This window comes from Macrotis lagotis, chromosome 7 (genome assembly GCF_037893015.1).
Source record: "Macrotis lagotis isolate mMagLag1 chromosome 7, bilby.v1.9.chrom.fasta, whole genome shotgun sequence".
Taxonomy (NCBI): Eukaryota; Metazoa; Chordata; class Mammalia; order Peramelemorphia; family Peramelidae; genus Macrotis; species Macrotis lagotis.
In genome coordinates, this window is record NC_133664.1 from 222,123,318 (window position 1) to 222,145,662 (window position 22,345).

At 37.8% G+C, this 22,345-nt stretch overlaps 1 protein-coding gene across 2 annotated transcripts in view; it reads right to left on the reverse strand.

The window, feature by feature from the left end:
• Positions 1-22,345, reverse strand: part of WNT5B (Wnt family member 5B) — a 157,392-nt gene that overhangs the window by 85,980 nt on the left and 49,067 nt on the right. Inside the window, exon 2 of one of the 2 annotated variants that reach the window (XM_074194996.1) lies at positions 9,886-9,985. The exons of the other annotated variant lie outside the window; for it this stretch is intronic. Within the exon in view, the coding sequence (XP_074051097.1) occupies positions 9,886-9,972 (87 nt within the window). The 5' untranslated portion in view covers positions 9,973-9,985. The remainder of the gene's footprint in view (positions 1-9,885; positions 9,986-22,345) is intronic. 2 annotated transcript variants of the gene reach the window in all.

The following is a 22,345-nucleotide window of genomic DNA, read 5'->3' on the forward strand; positions in this document are numbered from 1 at the left end:
TCTTTCAAAGCAAATTCTTTTAATACCTGGTGATCTGCACTCAGTGTTATTTTACTATTTCCCTTCTTATCTTGGTTATTAACTCCATATTAACCATTTTTTTGTTCTGTCCTTTCCACTGCAGACTTTATTGCTTTAGGCAAAAAAAAGAAAGAAAAAACATAAAAAGTAATTTTGTCTTCCCTATGTCATCCATTATCTTGTTCTATCTCCTTCAAGGACAGGTTCCATCCCTTCTTTAATCTTCCTCTTTAATATAGCTTAAATCATTTTTTTCTTGTTGTCTTAGTTTTTCTCATCAACCTTAGTTTACTTTGAGATTTAGTGGTCTTGATAGGATATTTTATTCATCTTCCCTTAATGCTCCTTGTTACCATTACAGTTATGTTTATATGACTGTAAAAAAAAATCTAAGTCATTTAATTACTATCCACATCAGTCTAGTTACATGACTTCCTCCTTTCTTTAACATGGGGATGTTTCTCTATGTGTCTTAATTTCATTCTACGGAGCTACTCAGCCTCCTCTTCTGACTTTCACTTTAGAATTTTAGGTCATAAGATCTCCTTATTCTTCTTCTGAAGCCTTTGAAAGCTGTTGTCCCCAAATCAGGCATGTCAGACTATTTCCAGATTCCTTCTTTGCTTATTACAAATTCTAATATGGAGTAGTCACTTATTATTTTCAGCTCAGCAACCAATTCCTTCTTATTAATGAGAATCAGCTGTAGAGGAGAAGTTCCTCTTCATTATTTCCTACATCCTTTGAAATTATCATTAAAAAGCATGTTGGGGGGGGCAACTAAGTGTCGCGGGGGATAGAGCACCGGCCCTGGAGTCAGGAGTACCTGGGTTCAAATCCGGTCTCAGATACTTAATAATTACCTAGCTGTGTGGCCTTGGGCAAGCCACTTAACCCCATTGCCTTACAAAAAACCTAAAAAAAAAAAAAAAAAAAAGCATGTGGGGGAAATTATTTTCCCTGCAGAGAAATGGAATTCCCTCCTTCATAACTATATCATACCACCATCTAGGCTTCTGAGTTATTTTGTAAACTCATCATCTGTTTCCTCTTTCTGTGTAGAAGGTGTTTTATATCTTCTAATAACATTAATTCTGTTTCTGCCTCATTTGATTTTCCTACTAAATTCTCTTCACTTTGTTTCCATGGTCCTGAACATCTTCACACAATTTTATATTCTTAATATACAATGCCACTCTACTTCACCTTTGACCTATCCTTTTTCTTTTGAATAAAGTATAGCCTTTCAGAGTCATTGCCTAATCATGGGTCTCATCTTCCCTAGTTTCAGTAATATTTACACACACACACATATAAATACATGACAGAAATATATAAATTTATGTATATGTGTACATATATGCACACTCAAAGAAATCCAAATCTTTTTCTTAAACACTATTTTCTTAGCTATTTGCTTTCCAAATCTCCCTGTCTCTTCTGAAGATGCTGCCATTAATAAGCAACAGTGAAGAAAACACCATATGTGCTCCTATGTTCTTCAATTGCTTGCCCAAAATCATACTCTTTAGTAGCATTCTAGATTTAGCATGGAAATATCATTTGTGCTAAATGTGTAGCAGTCATGTCCTGGGTGACATGAGTAGAAGTCAAATAATTTAATTTGACAATTACAGGGTAGTTTTCTGTTATATCATTGGATATATGTCACAGGAAGTCAGTAGACTTCTCTGTTATTAACAGTATTCCACAGTAGGAAGTCACCAACCACTACTATTCATTTTTTCTTTTTCTGACTCTTACTAGAGTATCTCTCATTCAAGGGCAAATATGAATCCTTGAAGAAAAGGCAGCTGTTTGCTCCTCCATGGGTCTGTATTTCTCCTACTGCCTCTTGAGTTTCTAAGTCTTTTTTGTTTTAACATGGAAATAATTCTTCCATTTTTAATAAGGAACACTATTCTTTCTGATACCCTTGAGGAATTTTTTAAAAGGAATTTTCAGATTCCCTTACCTTCTCTTCCTGCAAATTAACCTATACTTTGAGAATCGATAACAATTTCTTGATCATTGAAGAAAGACAAATATCATACCCTTTGTGAAAATCACTAGAAAATTATCCCTGCTCATCAGTATGTCTGGAGGCAAAGTCTTCAGTTTTTATCATTTTATCATAGAAGCCTTTGTGATCAATATTCCTGGAAAATGCTTTAAAAATTTTTTTTCCAGTTAACAGCAGGGAGACCTGCTCTTCTCCTAGAATATAAATGGTATGCCTTCATGAGGCCTTCAATAAAATATTTTATTGTAGACAATATTAGTTGCTCAGGTACTGAATGTTGATACAGAAAAGTTTTCTAACGTCCTTGTGATCCCAAACCTCCTTTAAAAAATAACATTGTAAATATTTCTTCTCTCCAAGTCATCACAAGAGCAGATACCCATCAACAGATCCTTCCAAGCTGATAGAAAAAAGAGACAATTAGGGAGAAGAATCAGGTTCATCAACTGATGTTCAACAAAATGACATCTTAGTTCATATTATGCAATCAATCTTTCCCTTCCCCACAAATCACAAAGGCAAAGAAGTAGAATACTACAACTTCTCCCCTTCTGTGGTTGATTTCCTCAAGGTTGTTCTTGATGTTTATTTAAACCTGACTTATTCTGTGAAAATGGTAAATGGGGGCAGAAGGCCATGAGTAAATTTTCTAATGTGACGATGTGATCTAACCAGGCTCAAACCTCTTAGAGATGGCTAGGATCAGAATGTCACCTAGGGATTGCCCTAAGTATCAGATAAAGTCAGAATGCCCATCTTTCACCTTAGCAGAAGTTGAAAAGTTCCTTAGAGGTAATTTACAACAAGTTCCTTATTTATGTTTTTCTTTAAAATGTTCTACATTTCATAATCTCCAATAATTTTGTTTTTATTAGAGAATAAGCTTTGTAGGAAGATCAAATATTGAAAGTTTCCTCCTTTCAATTCAAAGAAAATTATAAACAAAGAAAAAAGCTTGTTCTGCTGTGTTTATAATTTGTCATGTCCATCTCCATTTTGACAAAAACATATAGGCAAGTTTTACAAGAGAGGCTGGAATGTTCTGGGATGCATGCTACTTATATATTATACTAATGAACTTTTTGTTCTAATGAACTTTCATAGGGATCATATGAGATCTGCATATTACCTTCAGTATTTCCTTAGGATCCAAGCACAGAAACAACTTATTACTCTTACAACCAAAGAAAATTGTACCTGATCAAAATGAACGCAAACTTTTCTTATAAAGAAAAACAACCAAGAAGAATGTTTCATTCAACTGTCAGCTACAGATAATCTAACAAGGAGTATGGGATACATGCCAACATTCTCTTCCCAGGGGAAAGCACAGATATTATGTTGGGGGTGGAGTGATTTACCAGCTAGGCCTGTGGTGAAAAGCAGATAGATGGACTTTTCAGCAGAAATGAGAAAACTTGGGGCGGCTAGGTGGCGTAGTGGATAAAGTAGTAGTGGCCTTGGAGTCAGAAGTACCTGGGTTCAAATCTGGTCTCAGACACTTAATAATTGCCTAGCTGTGTGGCCTTGGGCAAGCCACTTAACCCCATCTGCCTTGCAAAAAACTAAAAAAAAAAAAAAGAAAGAAATGAGAAAACTCTGGCATTTTAAGAAATGGATAAATTTCATGCCAGTACCTTGAAGGTGCAAGTATATAGACTCATCCAAAACACCTTCAAAAGATGCCATTGATTATTTCTTGTTTGTCAGCATACACATGGATCAATTCCTCCAGTGGCATATCAACTCCTTTGTCTTGGATAGGGACCACTCATTAAGAGTCCCAACAGTAAAATTTATATACCTTTTCTCTGTTGGTTACCTCCAATTTATCCTTGTTTGGATATAGTTGTTTTCATGTTGTCTTCTTCATTAGACTATGAACTCCTCAAGGGAGGAAATTATCTTTTGCCTTTCATTTGATAAATGTTTATCGACTGAGTAGAAGAAGGTCACATAGCATTCATGTTTATTTTGTATTTTTTCTTTGTTTTATTTGATGTCAGTATCAAAAAAAAAAAACAAACCAAATGATTAGTAGCCAGCCTTCTGATATTGAACCACTTTGTAATTAGCTAGCATTGCTTTTTTTTTTAGGTTTTTGCAAGGCAGATGGGGTTAAGAGGCTTGCCCAAGGCCACACAGCTAGGTAATTTTATTAAGTGTCTGAGACCAGATTTGAACCCAGGTACTCCTGACTCCAAAGCCGGTGCTTTATCCACTGTGCCACCTAGCCGCCCCCAGCATTGCTTTTGAATAACAGTTGAAGTCTCTAATTTCTAGGCCCAAACCTGAAGCCTTTCTAGAATAGTAGAAATTGAATTCTATTGACATAACCTTTGGGAACCCTATTTGGAAAAGGATTTTTTTTTGGAGTCATGGCAGTTGAAGATAATACAGTATTGGCTTTGGATTACAAGCTCATTTGGAATACTCTTATGGAGGATTGCACATTTGATAGGAATATAGCAGGAATTTCATCTCTGAAAGAGTCAGAGGGGTCCTGAGAGTTCCTAGAGGGAACTAAATTAGGAGCTGGAATCCCTTAATAATACAAATGCAGTAAGAAAAAGGTGGGAAAACAGATGAGATTCTGGGTGTGCAGTCTAGCTTGGCCCTTCCCTTTTTCCTTTCTTTAGCTCTTGAAGAAGACAGAACTACTGGAAGCCATGAGGCCACTCTTCTGCTGATGGCTGCTATGACATAAGTCTGAAGCAGCTGGGATAGACCACCCAGGAGCACAATAATATAGAAGCTGAGATTTTTGAGCAAAAATAGAAAAATTTTTTTTGTGGAGGGCATTACAGTTTAGGATTGGACTGGTAGTTACCATGAAACATCTTTGGTGGTCAGAAGGCTAGTAAACCAATCTGATCTCTGTCATGTTCCCTTCTGAGTCCTGGACAGAAGCAATCCCTCTACCTTCCTCCATCCCCTTTCCACAACTGAAAAGGACAGCAGAGAACCTGGGAAAAGTACATGGGAAGGAGAGCACACAATGATTTCTTTGGATTTTTTTTTGTGTTTAATAAACCATTTAACTGATGCTAACTGTTTTCCTATACAACATAAATATGCAAGGTCAAAACTGAGATAGAAAATTTCCTAGATGTAGAGTGAATTGAATTTTTTCAAGTAATCCAGGTATATATGTTAATATCAATAGGCTGAGAACTTACAGTAGGTTGAGAACCAAGACCAAGAAGGCTACATTTCTTGTACAGCATCTTGGAGCAATTAACTTGTCAGGTAAACAGCTAGTGACTTTGTGCAAGGATTGGAGAGACCTTGATGACAATACTAGGCTGATGACTCAAGTATGGCACCACCTGCTTGGCAAAAATTATAAATTCCTTTGCTGGTTAATGGTAAAGCTGCACACTCTCTTCCTGTGACTTTGTGTGGGAGGTTACTCCTCCTGCAGCATTTCAAGTATATCCAGTAAGAACAACACAGATGGTATTATATACAATTATGAAAAGTATTATTATCTAATCTAGTGAATATAATTCATATTTCATTTAGAGAATGTTATAATAAATAGAATGCTGGGTTTGGAGTCAGGAAGTGCTGAATTCAACTTCCCTCCCCTAAAGTGAGTGTATAACATTGGGAAAATCTATTATCCTCGGTGACTTCAGGCTGCTCCTTAAGATTTATCCCTAAGTCATAGATGGGTATGCAGTTGGTGAAAATAAATTCCCACACTGATGAAATCACAAATCCTTTGTGTACAGAAGAGGATGTTAGAAGACTTTCACTTTTCTTCTAAAACTTCCAAGAATCTTTAATTTCACCAGTTTCTTTATTTCTTTGAATAAGTCAGAATACAATTCTACAATATTTTCCTTTGTAACTTATGTTTAATAAACCATGTAACTAATGAAAATTGCTGTAGTGATTAAGTATATGAACTTCAAGTACTGTGATCATAAATATTGTCATTATCATGCCATCAATCATCAGGTTGTGGTCTCCTTACCACTACCACCACCACCACTAAAAAAAAGGTTTTGTTGAGAAAAGAGGATGGTAGAGATAGAGAACTTAGTATGAGGGTGAGTCAAGTCCTATCTCAATGACATTGGTGAATGAAGCTGGAAGGAAAGAAAACAAATAAATGTGAAATGGAACAGATCTGCTGATACTTCTATGATGATCCATTTTCATACCACATTTGAAATTCACCAATTCCAATCCAAATATGGATATTGGATATGTGGTATGAGAAAGGGAAAATATTTTAAAAATGAAATTAGGAAGAATAACTGTACCTGCAATACACCCCTATTATAAACTATACTTTTTGTAACAAGGAAGAGCTTGTATGGGGGTAGGTTTTAGTAGGAAGTGACCAAGATGCAAAAATAAATTTAGAAGGAATGACAGATAGGACAATTGTTAGCATTTTATATATAAACCAGTTTCTTATATCAGCCTATTTTATATCTAGTGACAATTTTCATTTTGAAAATTGGAATATTTGCATTAGTTGATGATTGTTAAGTTCACAATAATTTTTTTTGCTAAAAAACTGTCCATATCTGATGGAATATAGAAATATATACACGACAGTCAATTCAGTCTAGCACCTCCACAACTACAATGTGTTCTCCAAACTACAGATCTACTTGTAGCCCAGTTACCATGGCCATCATTGAGGTGGAAAATCATTCTGGAGAGGAGACCTATCTTCCTTTTCACTGCAAAAATTGCTTACCAAATGCCATCAACAGGTAGATGGGGCAGAAGAGTGCTGAGGATGGCAGCTTTCTCAGACCTCATTGTCATCATCTGATGAGACAACTTCTGTGAAGGATCATGCTATCCCTACTAACTGCCACCCACAAGGAAGTCTCCCTCATGGAGAGGCTGAGAGTATATTCCTTGGGAATTAACACCAGCATTCCTACTTTTACCAACATCTCTTTTGGAAGCCTAAGAGATGCACTCAGAACCCTAAACCCAAAAACCTTCGGAATGGTATAGCCATAATCCTGGGAGACAACTCCTCTGCAGAAGCTTCCAATTGTTCTTGAAAGTAATATAGGCACATCTATTAAAGACTCAGATAAGAAGAGTTCTTGCTATCAAAGTCCTTGGTACTATCAACATCAGAAACTTAGCTGATCTTTTCCATGAAAATAACATTAAAGATGTAGTATCACAATACACTTTGCTGCTATAATATGATAAACCATAAGACTTGCAACTGAAACCATATTTATTGTCTTTCCTCATTATAATGTAAACTTATTGAGAGAAGTGACCAGTTTACTTTTCTATTTGTATCCCCAGTAGTTAGAATAATGTAGTTAGTAGTAGTTAGAATAATGTTTTATAGATTTGCATGAACTGATGCTGAGCGAGATGAGAAGAACCCAGAACACCCTAACAGCAACATGGGGGTGATGATCAACCTTAATGGACTTGCTCATTCCACCAGTGCAATAATCGGGCATAATTTTAGGGTACCTGTGATGAAGAATACCATCTGTATCCAGAGAAAGAATTGTGGAATTTGAACAAAGACCAAAACCTACTACTTTTAATTTTAAAAAACTTATCTTATGTAATTTTGCTATCTTTTATACTTTACTTTTCTTCCTTAAGGTTATGATTTCTCTCTCATCACATTTAACTTAGATCAATGTATACCATGGAAACAATGTAAAGACTAATAGACTTCCTTTTGTGGGGGGGTGGGGGGAGGGAAGAGAGATTAAGGTAAAAATTATAAAATTCAAAATAAATAAAAAAAACTTAAAAAGAATATTAAACATTTCATTCATTCATTCAGGAAATTGATGCTGGAGATGTCAATTTTAAAGTCAAATAAGGACCAGTTTTCAAGATAAGTCAAAGGGGAAGTTTGTAAAAGACTGGAAGAAAATTATGGACAGTAATATTACCAAAATAAAAACTAACCATGAAGACCTCCACAACAAGCAATTCATAATTCTACTTTCTCAATTCTATATGCTCTTTATGAAAATTGTCATTAGATACATCAAAACTATCCTTGATACACACAAACACACACACATACACACACATGTACACAAAGGTAATTGGGGTTAAGTGACTTTCCTGGGGTCACACAGTGTATGAGGCTACATTTGAACCCGGATCCTCCTGACTCCAGAGCCAAGATTCTATCCATTCCAATTGATTTTCTACAAATCCTCTTTTGACAATCATACATGGGAGGTAAAAAAGAAGGCAAAGTAAACAACTCTGTATGATTTGCTGATTTAAAAAATGGAATGTGATTCTGTGAAGCAAAATACAGCTCAAACAAAATGACTCAAAATCATATAAGTTTCTTCCATAACTGATATATCACAAGCCTGATTATCAGTAGTAGAGGGACAGCAAATAGGAATATATGCAGAACAAAGATGTTTGTTACTATCATAGAAATCATTTGCCAGGTCCAAAAATAAGAGGATTTACCTATTAATGATGTTTTTATTTACACATGATATTGCGCTGCTTACTCAATGAATCCATGGAGATTCAAAATAGATCAGCCTAGCTATCCAAATAGGAAAAATAAAGTAGATTACAAATACATATTGCTTCAATTATGACAAATAGTTCAATGAGTAGTCCATTGATTTAATTCATAAATACATAGATCTTGGAAAGGCCCTAAAGAATTTGAACTCAGAATGAAATAAAAAAAGGAAAAATGAACTAAATTGCATCTAGCACTTTAAATTTTCCCCATTGCAAAAGCCCATTATTTTAACGCCAATAACATTAACTAACAATATTTACATAGTTTTGAATAAAGGGACACCACAAGTGTCTTAGTATCACAATTGCAGATAATACAAAAGCATATTGGGAAAATGTCACATGCAGCATATTTCCAGTGATTAATTTTATGTTTTATTGGACATAAACAGGACAATGAAGTCAGTGTAATCCTGAGCAAACAACTTAATTTCTCTCATTTTCAATTTCCTCATGTGTAAAATGAGAGGATTGGACTAAATGGCCTCTATAGTACTTTCAAATTCTAAACTTATGTTCCTAAAATTCTAGGTATGTAAATAAAGTGGACAAGTCAAGTATCAAGAATAAAGTATACCTTAGTTCTAATTCTTCTTTCATAATGTGAGTAATATGGAAACATGTTAAACATAATGGTACATGTACAAGGTATACCAGATTGTCCACTGCTATGGGGGGGGGGGGGTTGGGGAAGTGGAGGGATTAGCAGAATTCATAAACTTGCAAATGGATAAATGGTGAAAACTACCCTTGTGTATAATTGGGAAAAAAATAAAATAGATAAATAAATGAAGGTTCAATTAAAAAAAGTAAGAATAAAGGATAACCAATGAATTACCTAACTATATACTGGTAGTTACCAGCACAATGAAAGGCCTTGATTGTGTCAGGTGGATTCTCTATGAAGAACTTATGGGAAAAATATGAACAAGGTAAGAGAATATGTATGTTTCAATTCATAATGTTGAAAGGATAGTAGCTATATTGAGATCATGCTTCTATTGAAGTATTTAATAAGTAGTTTATTTAGTACTAACAATAAATACTGCTGCAATTCAATGGATTTATGGCCTCATTGATGGGCATATTCCCTCCATGGGTGGAGATTGCAACCCAGCTACACCTATTTAATTCTCATCCATGATCCTTCATAGGGGTCTTCCTTAATGTGTTTCATGGGTTTAACCAGTTTAATGCTCAAGATTCCTCTGTGCTAGCCATCTCTCTTGCTGTATAACTGACCCACCTCTTTTTCCAATTAATACATTTCCTTTATGATAGCATTGTTGGAAATAAGCTAAAAGTCTACTTGCACCTACCATGCATCTTTCCATTGCTCTCTGGGTTATCTGCAGCTTTACTTCTTTGATGATTGTGGTGTTCAAATACACACAACCATAGATCATCAGGAAAACATTTCTGTTAAAAAGATAGTGTTTTTATGTCAATGAGCAGTTGGGGATTATTGAAAGAACAATACAATCCAGCCTACTCCCATTCATTTTGAACCCAACTCACTAGCATTTGGAGTTAATGTACTGAAACACTAAAAGACAATTCCTCCAATGGCAAGTTTTAGCAATAAGCAACTTTTATCCATTTACTTTTCCCTGCCACAGATGTTCTCTACTATCTCTGCTGAAAAATCATGGACATCATTGAGGAAATCCTGTAATGTTCTGGGACTTGAATAATACAATATCACCTGCAAGCAAGCATCTAGGGAACATCACCATTCCCAGGGGATCTCTCTTCTATTTAGACCTTTCATAAGTCCAAAGGCAGTGATGAAAACCAAGCCTTCTGAAGATTTTCTTTCAGCTCTATTGATTTTTGCTGGATTTCATATAATGGCACTTGTAATCTTTTACCATCTTCCTCTTACTGTTTGACATAGTGCTATATTCTAAAATAGTGTTTCCCTTGGCTGCCATGACTTTCCACTTGGCAAAGATATCAAGTATCTGCTGGTTGAGACAGGTTCTGGGCTCTTTTGACTTCATTGTAAAGATTGCTTTGCATCAGTTAAACTTTTGCTGAACTGGAGATAATCAAAGTCAACATCTTTGTCTTTTTTACTTTGTAGATTAGGGCACATGATATATTTTGTAAACTTGAACCACATTAGCATTTCACTATCTTTCTCTGTTCTCTGTTTTGTAATTCACTACTCCACTGCTATTAGGACTAAGAGTCTATTTTATTTTATTTTAATTTATTTTAATTTTATTTTTTGTTTCAGATATTGTCATGGCCAAAGAAATCACCACTGCCTTACTGAGTTTCTTCATACTTAGGTTGGTCCTTCAGTTCTGTCCATGGGGAATAATCAAAATCTTTCCGGGTAGAAACCGCAAAGCTTATACCCTGCTGCTATAGGTGCTAGACCTGAAGATGACCTCCACTCTGATATTCTATCCACTGCAATTGATGTTACTTGACAACTGATATTGGGGTGATTGATACCAAGAAAAGCACATCAGAATGAAGGCTTGAGCTAATACTTTACAAAATATCCCATAATCCCTTTAGTTAACCTAGAACCCTGAGGGAGAGATGATGTAGTTAACCATGAACTGGGGATCTATCTTTCCATTATGAGTGGGAATAAAGATAAAGATTCCCCAGAATCTCTATCATTACACTGGCTTAATGGACCAGTAAAATCTTGTGGAAGGAAAAACGATGGTAGCTTTCGAAAGGAATACAATCAAGAGATCTAAGAGGCTGTAGTAGGACTCTAATGCTTCCCTACTCTCATGGGTTGGGTCCACGGTTCCTCCTTTCCTTCAGTGACAATAAATTAGTTTTCCCTAAAAGAAGACAAAATGTGAGGTGAGACTGGTTCATGCTTCCCTGAAGTCAGGATTGGGGTCCTTCAGACTTGGGGTATTTCTGAAGACTACAAGAGCTGCAGCACCTACTCTACTGTCCAGACACATTTCTGTGTGGAAAGGAGGGAGACCGTGGTCACTGTGGTGGGAAAAGGGTAAAAAAACTTCCTTTTGTTAACTGTTCAGGGACTTGAGAGTTTTTCACTTCATCTTGACTTCAAACCTGAACTAAGAGAGTGCTAGCATTTCTTCAGACAGAGGCTAGCAATTGCACTTTCTCATTTTTTTCAACTATTTTGCAAGGCAAATGGGGTTAAGTGGCTTGCCCACGGCCACACAGCTAGGTAATTATTAAGTGTCTGAGGCCAGATTTGAACTCAGGTACTCCTGAACCCAGGGTCAGTGCTCTATCTATTGTGCCACCTAGTCGCCCCTCACTCTCTCATTTTAAAGATGAGGAAACTAAGTGCTGCTGTCATCAGTGAAAACACAGAAGTGCCACCAGTACTTTTATATACTCACCTCTATGACAAAACCTTTGCTGAAGGATACTACTACTACTACTACTACTGTCTCTATCACTCTTACTACCTCCATTACTGTTACTGCTGCTGCTGCTGCTGCTCCTCCTCCTCCTCCTCCTCCTATGACTACTACTACTACTGCTAGCTAACATTTATACACTACTTAGGATGTGGCAAGCACTGCTTTAAGCACTTGACCAGTATTATCTCACTTGATCTTCATAACATCCCTGGGAGATAAGTACTATATTATCATCACTTTACAGATGAAGAGAAAAAAGGTTAAGTGACTTGTCAGGGTCCTCCTACTAGCAAGTGTTTGAGGCCAGATGTGAACACAGCGTATGGTCATAGTGGAGCTGGTTCATTGTGACAAAGAGAGGGAATTAATATGAGAAAGGATCAATCAACAAGAGGGGAATTCAGTACATTACAGACAGAACAGGAGCTTGGAAAAGCGGGTCAAGTATGAGTGACTGGGAAGAACACATAATATAGATGGGAAAGAGAAAAAGAGAGAGAGATTGTATTAAGGCCAATGCAAGGTTGGAAAGAAGACACAGCATAGGAATACAAAGGGTTCTGGTCCCCCCATCTCCAGTAGTTTAACTAGCAGCACAGCAGAGAGATCAGTGATGAGAGAGTTTCAGCAGAGTGGTAAGACAGGAGTCAGACTGCAGTGGACTGAGGAAATAGTAAAGGAGTAGAGACAGCAAGTATAGACTGGATTGTTCTTTTTTAGAAGTTTGGGACAGGTATATGACATAAGAATATTTATGGTCTGTGAGAAAGAAGACAGTAGGGAAGGATGGATTGGGGGAAAAAGTAAATGATTGAAAGAGTAAAAATCCAAGAGAATATGGGGACTAAGGGCATAAGGAGGAAATTAAGAGACAGCTAGATGGCTTAACTCCAGACCTGGAGTTAAGAAGACCTGAGTTCAAATTCAGTTCAGAAATTTATTAGGATAAGTCACTTAACTTCTCTTTGCTGAAGGCAAAGGAAATGGCAGACCATTCTAGGGTCTTTGCCAAGAAAACCCCATTAACAGTATTGTTGAGCTGGACATGACTGAACAGAGGAAATTAGCCTGAGCAAGGAGGTGAGTCATCTCCTACTCTGAAAGTTGGAGGATGGAAAATGTGGGCTTTCCAGAGAAACATTCAGTCTTTTCATAAAATGGGAAAGTGAGGTCATTTGCCAAGAGAAATTTAGGTGTTTAATTTAGGTGCTATCCTACTAGAAATGACTGAACAAAAGTAGATCTACCTACCCCAACTCACCTCTAAAATACAAGGGATTAGAGCAGGGACAAAGAAAATGACCACAAATTAGACACTATTTGCATACTTTACTATTCGAGATCTACTATGTCCTTGATGAGCAACAAAACTTTTATTCTGCATGGGGCAGCTAGGTGGCATAGTGGACAGAGCACTGGCCCTGGAGTCAGAAGGACCTGAATTCAAATCCACCTCAGACACTTAAAATTACCTAGCTGTGTGACCTTGGGCAAGTCACTTAACCCCATTGCCTTCTAAAAAAATTATTCTGCACTATTAGATTCCCCTAAGAATATATCCCTCTGTTGCCAAGTCCATCAAATACTCCCTTAAAGAACCCCCATCATCACTCAATGTAATGAATGTAAATTCCTTGAATATAGAGATTGTTTCCTGGCACAAATCAAGTATTAATAAATTCTTACCGATTAAAACATTAAATGCACATTTACATAGATCTATCTATATATACACACATCTATAAAAATAGTCATATTAGAATAATAAAAGCACCAAATAAGTTCTTGCTGAACTGAATTATATAAATTACTGGGGAAACAGGGTGAAAACACACAATGATAACTGAATGCATAAGAAACAAATCATAATGTGTCCAGCAACTCTACCCTTGAATCCCCTATAATTATGTAGAGTAAGAATCAAATATGGAATTTAATAACTAAGCTTTTTCTTTTTTAATCATTTTCTAGTATTTGACTAATCTCATTCACTAAGGATATTTACTAAATGCTGAATATCCATGAAGAAAATTGTAGTAGGTCCTTACTGCAGCCAATACAATTCTTGGTGGGGGGAGGAAGTTGAAGGGGGTTTGCCATGTTAAGTGTCCACACAGTACCACTATCCTGTCTTTTTATGTACTAACTTAGTTTTTATGTACTAATGGCACAGTAATTTTGGGGGGGGGGGTAAAATTTTTCATTCTGGTTTCTAGTTTACCTTTGTGATACAAAAGAATGGTCAGTTGGTTTTAAATGATAAACTTGAATGTTTTGTTTCATTTTTATCAGGGAAGACTTTGTGAGAACAGTGATATTTAAGAAGGATCTTGAATAAGGAAAGGAAGGAAATGGTGGTGGTGGGGGGAGCAAGAGAGAACAAAGATTTTTTTCTTAAGAATCTGCTCTCTACCAGGTTAAACTCTTTGATTCTCACGATAATGCTGTGAGGTAGCTACTTAGTGTGTTCCTAATTTTATTGTTGAATACACTGAGACAGAAGAGGTTAAGTGACTTGTTCATGGTCCACAAGAAAGTATGTTTCTGTGGTCAGGTTAATTTTAATGAATTCAGTGAATTTTAAAGGAATAAGGGAAGGAAGGGAAAAGGTACAAGATCAACCAAGTTAGTGACATATAATTCAAGAATTCAGTGGTGATAACTGAGAATTCTTCAGACCCATGGTCAGTTTGATTTAGTAGCTGAATAAAACATTGTACTTAATCTAATCTAATTATTCTGTTTCATAGAAGAGGGAAACCAATGACCAGAGAGGTGATTTGCTCAAAGTCAAACAGAATATGAACCTACTTTTTTTGCCTGAAAAATCCAACAATCTCTTAACTGCATCTTACACAGGAGTCAAGAACAGGATTATTGAGGACAGAAAAGTGTCAATGTTGAGTCCAGTTTTTGTTAGATTCATTATAAAATCTTTGGTTATGTTTTCAGTTCTCACCCTATCACCTCACAACACTCAGCTAATTTTATTAGATGATTTTTTTTGTCTCAATTCACAAATAAAGGAACTGAAGTATCACCAATGATGCATGAATATGAAAACTGAGAACATAATTTTCTTCTGATCTTCCCAAAAAATTAGTTTTCTTTCCTTCCCATTATAAGATGCTATTTATAGAAATCCTCTCCCTGCTGCCCCAAAATGAACTCAAGGCTTTTGAGGGGGTTATAATTTTGAAAGAATGAGCATACAAGATCTTCAAGTCTTGAGCTCATAAATTCCCACAAACTGTCTAGGTTTAGGGTGGACATTACCAATAGGAAGCTCGCTAAGGAAGAATAAAGATATTATAGAGGTAGTTAGTAATGCAGTACATTATAGTGAGTGACACTTTTGTTGTCTTACACAAAAAGGATTGTACCTGATTTCATTGTTTTAGGGAGCTCCTGGATAAGGACATTCCTCCTACCATGATAGGTCAGTACCTTTTCTGCAATTTATAAACTGAGAAAGTTGCCTAGGAAATTGAGAGGCCAAGGGACTATGTGTCTGAGATAGGACTTGAACCCATATGTTGTAGTACTGAGACCAGCTCTTTATCCATTCCACCTCTTTGTACTGTATTTAGTAAAGCAATTTTGAGAAGGATTATTAGCTTAAAATTTGCTTTTATAGGATCATAGGATTCAGAGTTGGATGGGATCTTAGAAACCAGCTAGAAACCATCATTACCCAGCACAGATTCAATTATCCTTTCTTTTTTAAAAATTTATTTATTTCTTCTTATTTTGTACAAATAATGTTTTTATACATTAATAAAATATGTTTGTTTAAAAGTAAACATAATACCCCCCCCAAATATAGACCTGCATGAGCAATAAAGTAAAGGGGAGAGAAAAAATTAAAATTAAAACTAAACAAAATAGTAATAATTTTAGGTATGGCTAGGTGGTGTAGTGGATGGAGCACTGGCCCTGGAGTCAGGAGCATCCAAGCCCAAATCTGGCTCCATACACCCAACAATCACCCAGCTGTGTGACCCCATGCAAGCCACCCCAACCCCGTTGTCCTGCAAAAACTAAAAAAAAGGCCCAAAATAAAATAAAATAAAATAGTAATAACAACAATAATAGGAGCACCTGGGTCCAAATCCAGCCTCAGACACCTAGCAATCACCCAGCTATGCGGCCCCAGACAGGCCACCCAGCCCCATTTGTCCTGCAACCCCCCCCCCAATACTACTAATAAAAATGTGCTTCAGTCTGGGTTCCAACACTACCAGCTCTGTCATGGGTGGATCACATTTTTTAGGATAAGTCCATCACAAAAGTTACTTCCATATTTTTCCACCATTGCCATTGCTGATTGCAACTCCCTCCTTTCCTATTTCTCCACTACCATGTACTATATTTTCTCTCTCCTTTCACTCTGACTCTGCTGTAGGGTCACTGAATGACGCAGCAGACAGATCTCTGGCCCTGGGGCCAAGAGGCCCTGAGCCCCCATACCACCCCTTAGGCCCAGCATCCACCCAGCCCTATGGTCCCAGACAGGCCATCCAATCCCAGCCCCTTGCAAGAAGTAAAAAAGAAAATGTGTTGTATCTGACCACTCTCCCCCCGTGGTCCATCCTCTCCTCCATCACTTACATCCCCCCTTCCCCCTGTCCCCCTTTTCTCCTCCTTATACCAGATGTCTAAACCCCATTGAGTATACTCTCCCCCCATGGTCCATCCTCTCCTCCATCACTTACATCCCCCCTTCCCCCTGTCCCCCTTTTCTCCTCCTTATACCAGATGTCTATACCCCATTGAGTATACTCTCCCCCCATGGTCCATCCTCTCCTCCATCACTTACATCCCCCCTTCCCCCTGTCCCCCTTTTCTCCTCCTTACACCAGATGTCTATATCCCATTGAGTATATATGCTGTTTCCTCTCCTAGCCACCTCTGATAAGAGTGAAGATTCCCTCATTCCCCCTTGCCTTCCCCCCTTCCATATCATTGCAATAGCTCATTGTAATAAAGAAAAATCTTATTATATGAAATATTTTAGCCTATTCTTCCTCTCCTTTTTCTTTCTCCCATTACTTTTCCCTTTTATCTATTGACTCCATTTTTATACCACATTATATCTTCAAACTCAGCTCTCTCCTGTGCTTCATCTATAAAATCTCCTTCTACCTGCTCTATTAACTGAGAAGATTCATATGAGTATTATCAGTATCATTTTTTCTATACAGGAATACATGCAGTTCATCATCATTAAGTCCCTCATATTTTCCCCTTTTCCTCCACTCTCTATGCTTCACCTGAGTCCTGTATTTGAAGATCAAACCTTCTGTTCAGCTCTGGCCATTCCAGCAGCAACATTTGAAATTACCCTGGTTCATTGAAAGTCCATCTTCTTCCCTGGGAAAGGACGTTCAGTTTTTCTGCGTAGTTGATTCTCAGTTGCATTCTAAGCTCTTTTGCCTTCTGGGATATTATATTCCAAGCCCTACGAGCTTTTAATGTAGTTGCTGCCAAGTCCTGTGCGATCCTGACTGCAGATCCACAGTATTTGAATTGTGTCCTTCTGGCTGTTTGTAATATTTTCTCTTTGACTTGGGAGTTCTGGAACTTGTCTATAATATTCCTGGGGGTTGTTTTTTTGGGATCTCTTTCTCAGGGAGATCAATGGATTCTCTTCATTTCTATTTTGCCCTCTGCTTCTAAAATATCAGGGCAATTTTCCTCTAGTAATTTTTTAAAAATGATGTCAAGGCTCTTTTCCTGATCATGACTTTCAGGTATTCCAATAATTTTAAAATTATCTTTCGTAAACCTGTTTTCCACATCAGTTGTTTTTTCAATGAGATGTTTCACATTTTCTTCTAATTTTTCATTCTTTCGGTTTTGAAGTATTGTGTTCTGATTTCTGGTAAAATCAGCAATCTCCCTGAGTTCTATTCTTTGTCTGAAGGATCTGTTTTCCTCAGAGAGCTTTCTTATCTCCTTTTCCATCCGGCCAATTCTGCTTTTTAAAGCATTCTTCTCCTCAATAACTTTTTGAACTGTTTTAGCCATTTGACTTATGCTGGTTTTTAGCATGTTATTTTCTTCAGCATTTTTTGGATCTCCTTGACTAAGCTGCTGACTTCATTTTCATGTTTTTCCTGCATCTCTCTCATTTATTTTCCCAACTTTTCTTCTATCTCCCTCACTTGATTTTCAAAGTCTTTTTTGAGCTCTGTCATAGTCTGAGCCCAATTTCTGTTTTTCTTGGAGTCTTTAGATGCAGGAGCTTGTGCTTCCTCATCTTCAGACTGAGTGTTTTGATCCTTCTTGGGATCACAGGCAAAATATTTCTCAATGGCGTTCCTCTTTTTTCTCTGCTTACTTATTTCTCCAGTCTGTGCCTCGTTTTGGGGTGCTTCCTGAGCTTTTGAGTATTAGTGGGACACCACCCCCCACAAGGATCTCAGTGTGTGAGGCTCTATCTTCCTTCCTGGTCTGTGAATGACCGTAAGTGTACCCCTCTGCCACAGGGCTGAGGTGGGGGCGCCCTGCTGTTCTATTGGGGGGGCCTAGACTGCGATCAGGATCTGAGTGTGGTCAGAACCCCAGAGCCCTGTTCCAGGGACAGAGGACAGAGCTTGGCAGTCTCTCTCCACTCACCTCCATAGGCTCAGCACTCATATCCTGGGGTATGAGCAGGCTCTGCCTGCTTCCAGTTCCTGGATCTGGGCTGCCAAGACTATGCTTCTTGCTGTGTTCCCTGAAGGCTGGACTTCATGTGCTCACTCTGGCAGAGGTCCCCTGCTGTTCCCCCAAGTTGTGCCTGGTGCTACCTGGGGTGTAAAAAACTCCCCCCGCTGCTGTGAGCCCTAGCTCACAGAGAGCCCTGGGGCTGCCTCTGGGAGGCTGAAGTTCCTTCGCTTTGGCAAGCCACTCCTCTGGTGGGCCACCCCTCTGACCCCATGGAGCCAAGCCTTTCCACTCTTTTCCAGGTTACCTTGGGTTGTAGAACTGCCTCACTGGGTCTCTCTGTGGATTTTGTCTCGCAAAAATGTAGTTAGAGTCCTTAGCTTATAAGTTTTAAGAGAGAATACCTAAGAGATGCTCCTCTCTTGTCACCATCTTGGCTCCACTCCCCTCAATTATCATTTCTACACTGATAATTCTTAGATCAATTTATCCAATCCTAACTTCTTTTCAAACCTCTAGTCTTTCATCTTCATTGTCCATTAAATGCCCGCTGGACAACTCAAGACTGGACAAACTATGATGTACTATAGGCTACTGACAATCCTATAGGCATCTAAAACCCAACAAGTATAAAATTGAATTCATTATCTCCTCCCCTTCACACCCCCCCCCCTCAGCCCAGCCCTCTACTAATTTGCTGCCAAAGGGCACCACTATCTTCCCAGTCAGGGAAGCTTACAACTTCATATCATCTTTATCTCTTCTTACCCCAACCTCCAATTCAACCTACTGCCAAATCATGGTAATTCAGTCTTCAAAACATCTTTCATATATTCCCTCTCCTCTCCTTTTACACTGCCTGCCTCATCTCTCTCACATCAGTTCCTCCTCCATCCAGATATCAAAATTATCTTAAAAAACAAAATTGGCCATGTCACTTCCTCTTTCCTCCCTATTACCTCCAAGATCAAACAAAAATCCTCTTTATAACCTGGATCCTTCCTAGCCTTCCAATTTTGATACACTTTACTCCCTTCCAAGTATTTTGTGATACCGAGATTCCAGCCTTCTTATTCTTCATCTCATAAGACACTCCTTCTTTTGACTTCATGTTTTTTTCAAGGGCTGTCCATCATGCCTGGATTTCTCTCCTCACTCATCTCCATCTCCTGTCTTTCTTCAGGTCTCAATTAAAATCTTACCTTTGTCAACCAGACAGACCAAACCAGCCTCTAACCTGTGGGTGGCAGAACTGAACTGAGCAGGCTAGAGATAGGAGAGTCAGGAATCAAACAGAAGTTTAATTTCAAAATTAGGGAAATAACTTGCAGGCAAGGACACATGTACCAGGTCCCTGCCCTTAGTCCCTCCCTACCTTCAGTGTATGGCTAAACCTTGATTTATATACATGTGGCTAGACAAAAAGTCAAACAGTAGAGCCAGCTATGTAGCACAGTGAATAATGCACCAACCCTGGAGTCAGAAATTCAAATATGGTCTCAGACCATATTTGGAGAAATTAATTATTTAGCTGTGTGACCTTGGGCAAATCACTTCACCCCATTGCCTTGCAAAAAAGTCAAATGGTGTAACATAGCAACAGCAGAGATGATGATGTTTGTCTTTCATTATTAAAGAAGACCATGACATCAGGGTAGGTGATGCCATGACATTGGATTTGAGTGACGGGGTGCTGGGCTAAGTCACTTTCTCCTCTGGAGCCATCTGGGTCCAATGGCCAGATATGAATGAGGACTATTGGAGATGGCCCTGGATGGGAGGCAATCAGAGTTAAGTGACTTACCCAAGGTCACACAGCTAGTATCAAATATTTGAAGCTGAATTTGAACTCCTATGCTCCTGATTCCAAGACCAGTACTCTGAGATACAATAGCTTCAATGAGGCAAATTTGTCTAGTGATCAAAAGTCCATTCAGAGCAGGGTTTCATGTCTGGGCCTATTGGCACATGGCTAAGCTCAGGGACCATCAATTTCATAAGATGAGCTCTTGGAAAACAGGACTCCTCCTAATATTATCTTAACACCTTCTACAGGAAGCTTTTATCAATCTCCCTTAAAACTAGTGCCTTTCCCTTACTGAATATCTGCAATTTATCATAAAATATATATAGTCCTGAGTTCTGAGTATAGTAAGGCACATATTAAAGTATTTAACAAATGCTTTTAGCTTGAGTCTTGAGTTCTTTCTCATTAAAGAAATCATACTCATCTCAAAAAAAAAAACTCCCCCTTGTTTCCAAGTTTACTATTAGATTTATTTCTATATCTTATATTAGTGAGGTGAGAGAAGAGGAGATTAGGAGGAAATATGGAATAACCAGTCTGAAAATATGGAAATAGGTTAAGACAAGCAACTGGGAAGTCTGCAATCTTGAGTGGTTATGGGGAGAATGCATGGCAAACATCATCATCCTTGAAACCAACCAACCAACCAACCAGCCAGCCACTGAAGAGCCAATCTCTAAAAGAAATATGCATTTTTATACTTACTATACTAGTTGTTACCTGTGAGAGAGGAATGGGGAAAACAAAGAGGAGGAAGTAAGGGAGTCGAAAAAAGTTTACATAGAATATGAATTTAAGACAAAATAGCAACTAGGTAGTGTGGTGGATTGAACACTGGACTTGAAGACAAGAAAACCTGAGTTCACATTCTCCCTCAAATATAGTCTGTGGGAAAGCAAATCACTTAACCTTTCTTATTTCATCTGTAAAATGGGTCTGATAATAGCACCAGGGCTGTTGTGAGGATCAAATGACATATTTGTAAAGCACTTTGCAAACCATAAAGCACTTTTTAAATGCTAGCAATTTTTATCATTTAACCAAAACATTAAACAGGAAAAGAACAGAAAAATTTCTCTTTAATAGACAGAAACTCCATCCCTTAACTGTGCTCTTTTCTTGACAGTTAGAATCAGAATCTAATCATTTTCAAGGACAGAATGCCTGGCTATGATAGTTATGCCACTAATTTTTTCACTTATTAAAGTGATTTTTGGCTAGGCAAGACCAATTTAAACCCCCTATTTGACTCTTCAGCAATGAGCTGTTATTTGGAAACAGATATTAATACAGTTCATGCCAGGCCACTCTCAACTCTATTTTTCCTGGATACAGGGCTTATGGAGCCCAAAATTAGGGGAATTTTGAAAGCTAAAGACAAAGGGTATGAGAAATTAAATGTTTGTAAAAGAAACTAAGCTAAGTGGCTCAATGCATAGAGTGCTGGGCCTGGAGGCAGGAGTATTCATCTTCTTGGGTTCAAATCTGACCTCACACATTTCCTAGCTGTGTGTCCCTGGGCAAGTCATTTAACCCTTTTTTTGCCTCAGTTTCCTCATCTATAAAAAGCACTGGAGAAGGAAATGGCAAAGCATCCATTATTTCTGCCAAGAAAACCCCAAATGGGGACACAATGACTGAAAAACAACTCAACAACAACAAATCGGGTCAGCTAGGATAGAAGACTGCCCCTGGAGAAACTGAGTTCAAATTCAGCCTCAGACACTTAATAATTACCTAGTTGTCTGACCTTGGTCAGGTCACTTAACTCCATTGCCTTGCAAAAAAACCCAACCAACCAACCAACAACGACAACAACAGAGCACCAGTTCTAGGTCACTTATATTAATTGTTAGGATAGAATGTTTTCTAAAATCAAAAGTTTTCAACAGCACAACTTTATAGTTAATGTGAAAGATACTATGATAAGACAATTTGGCA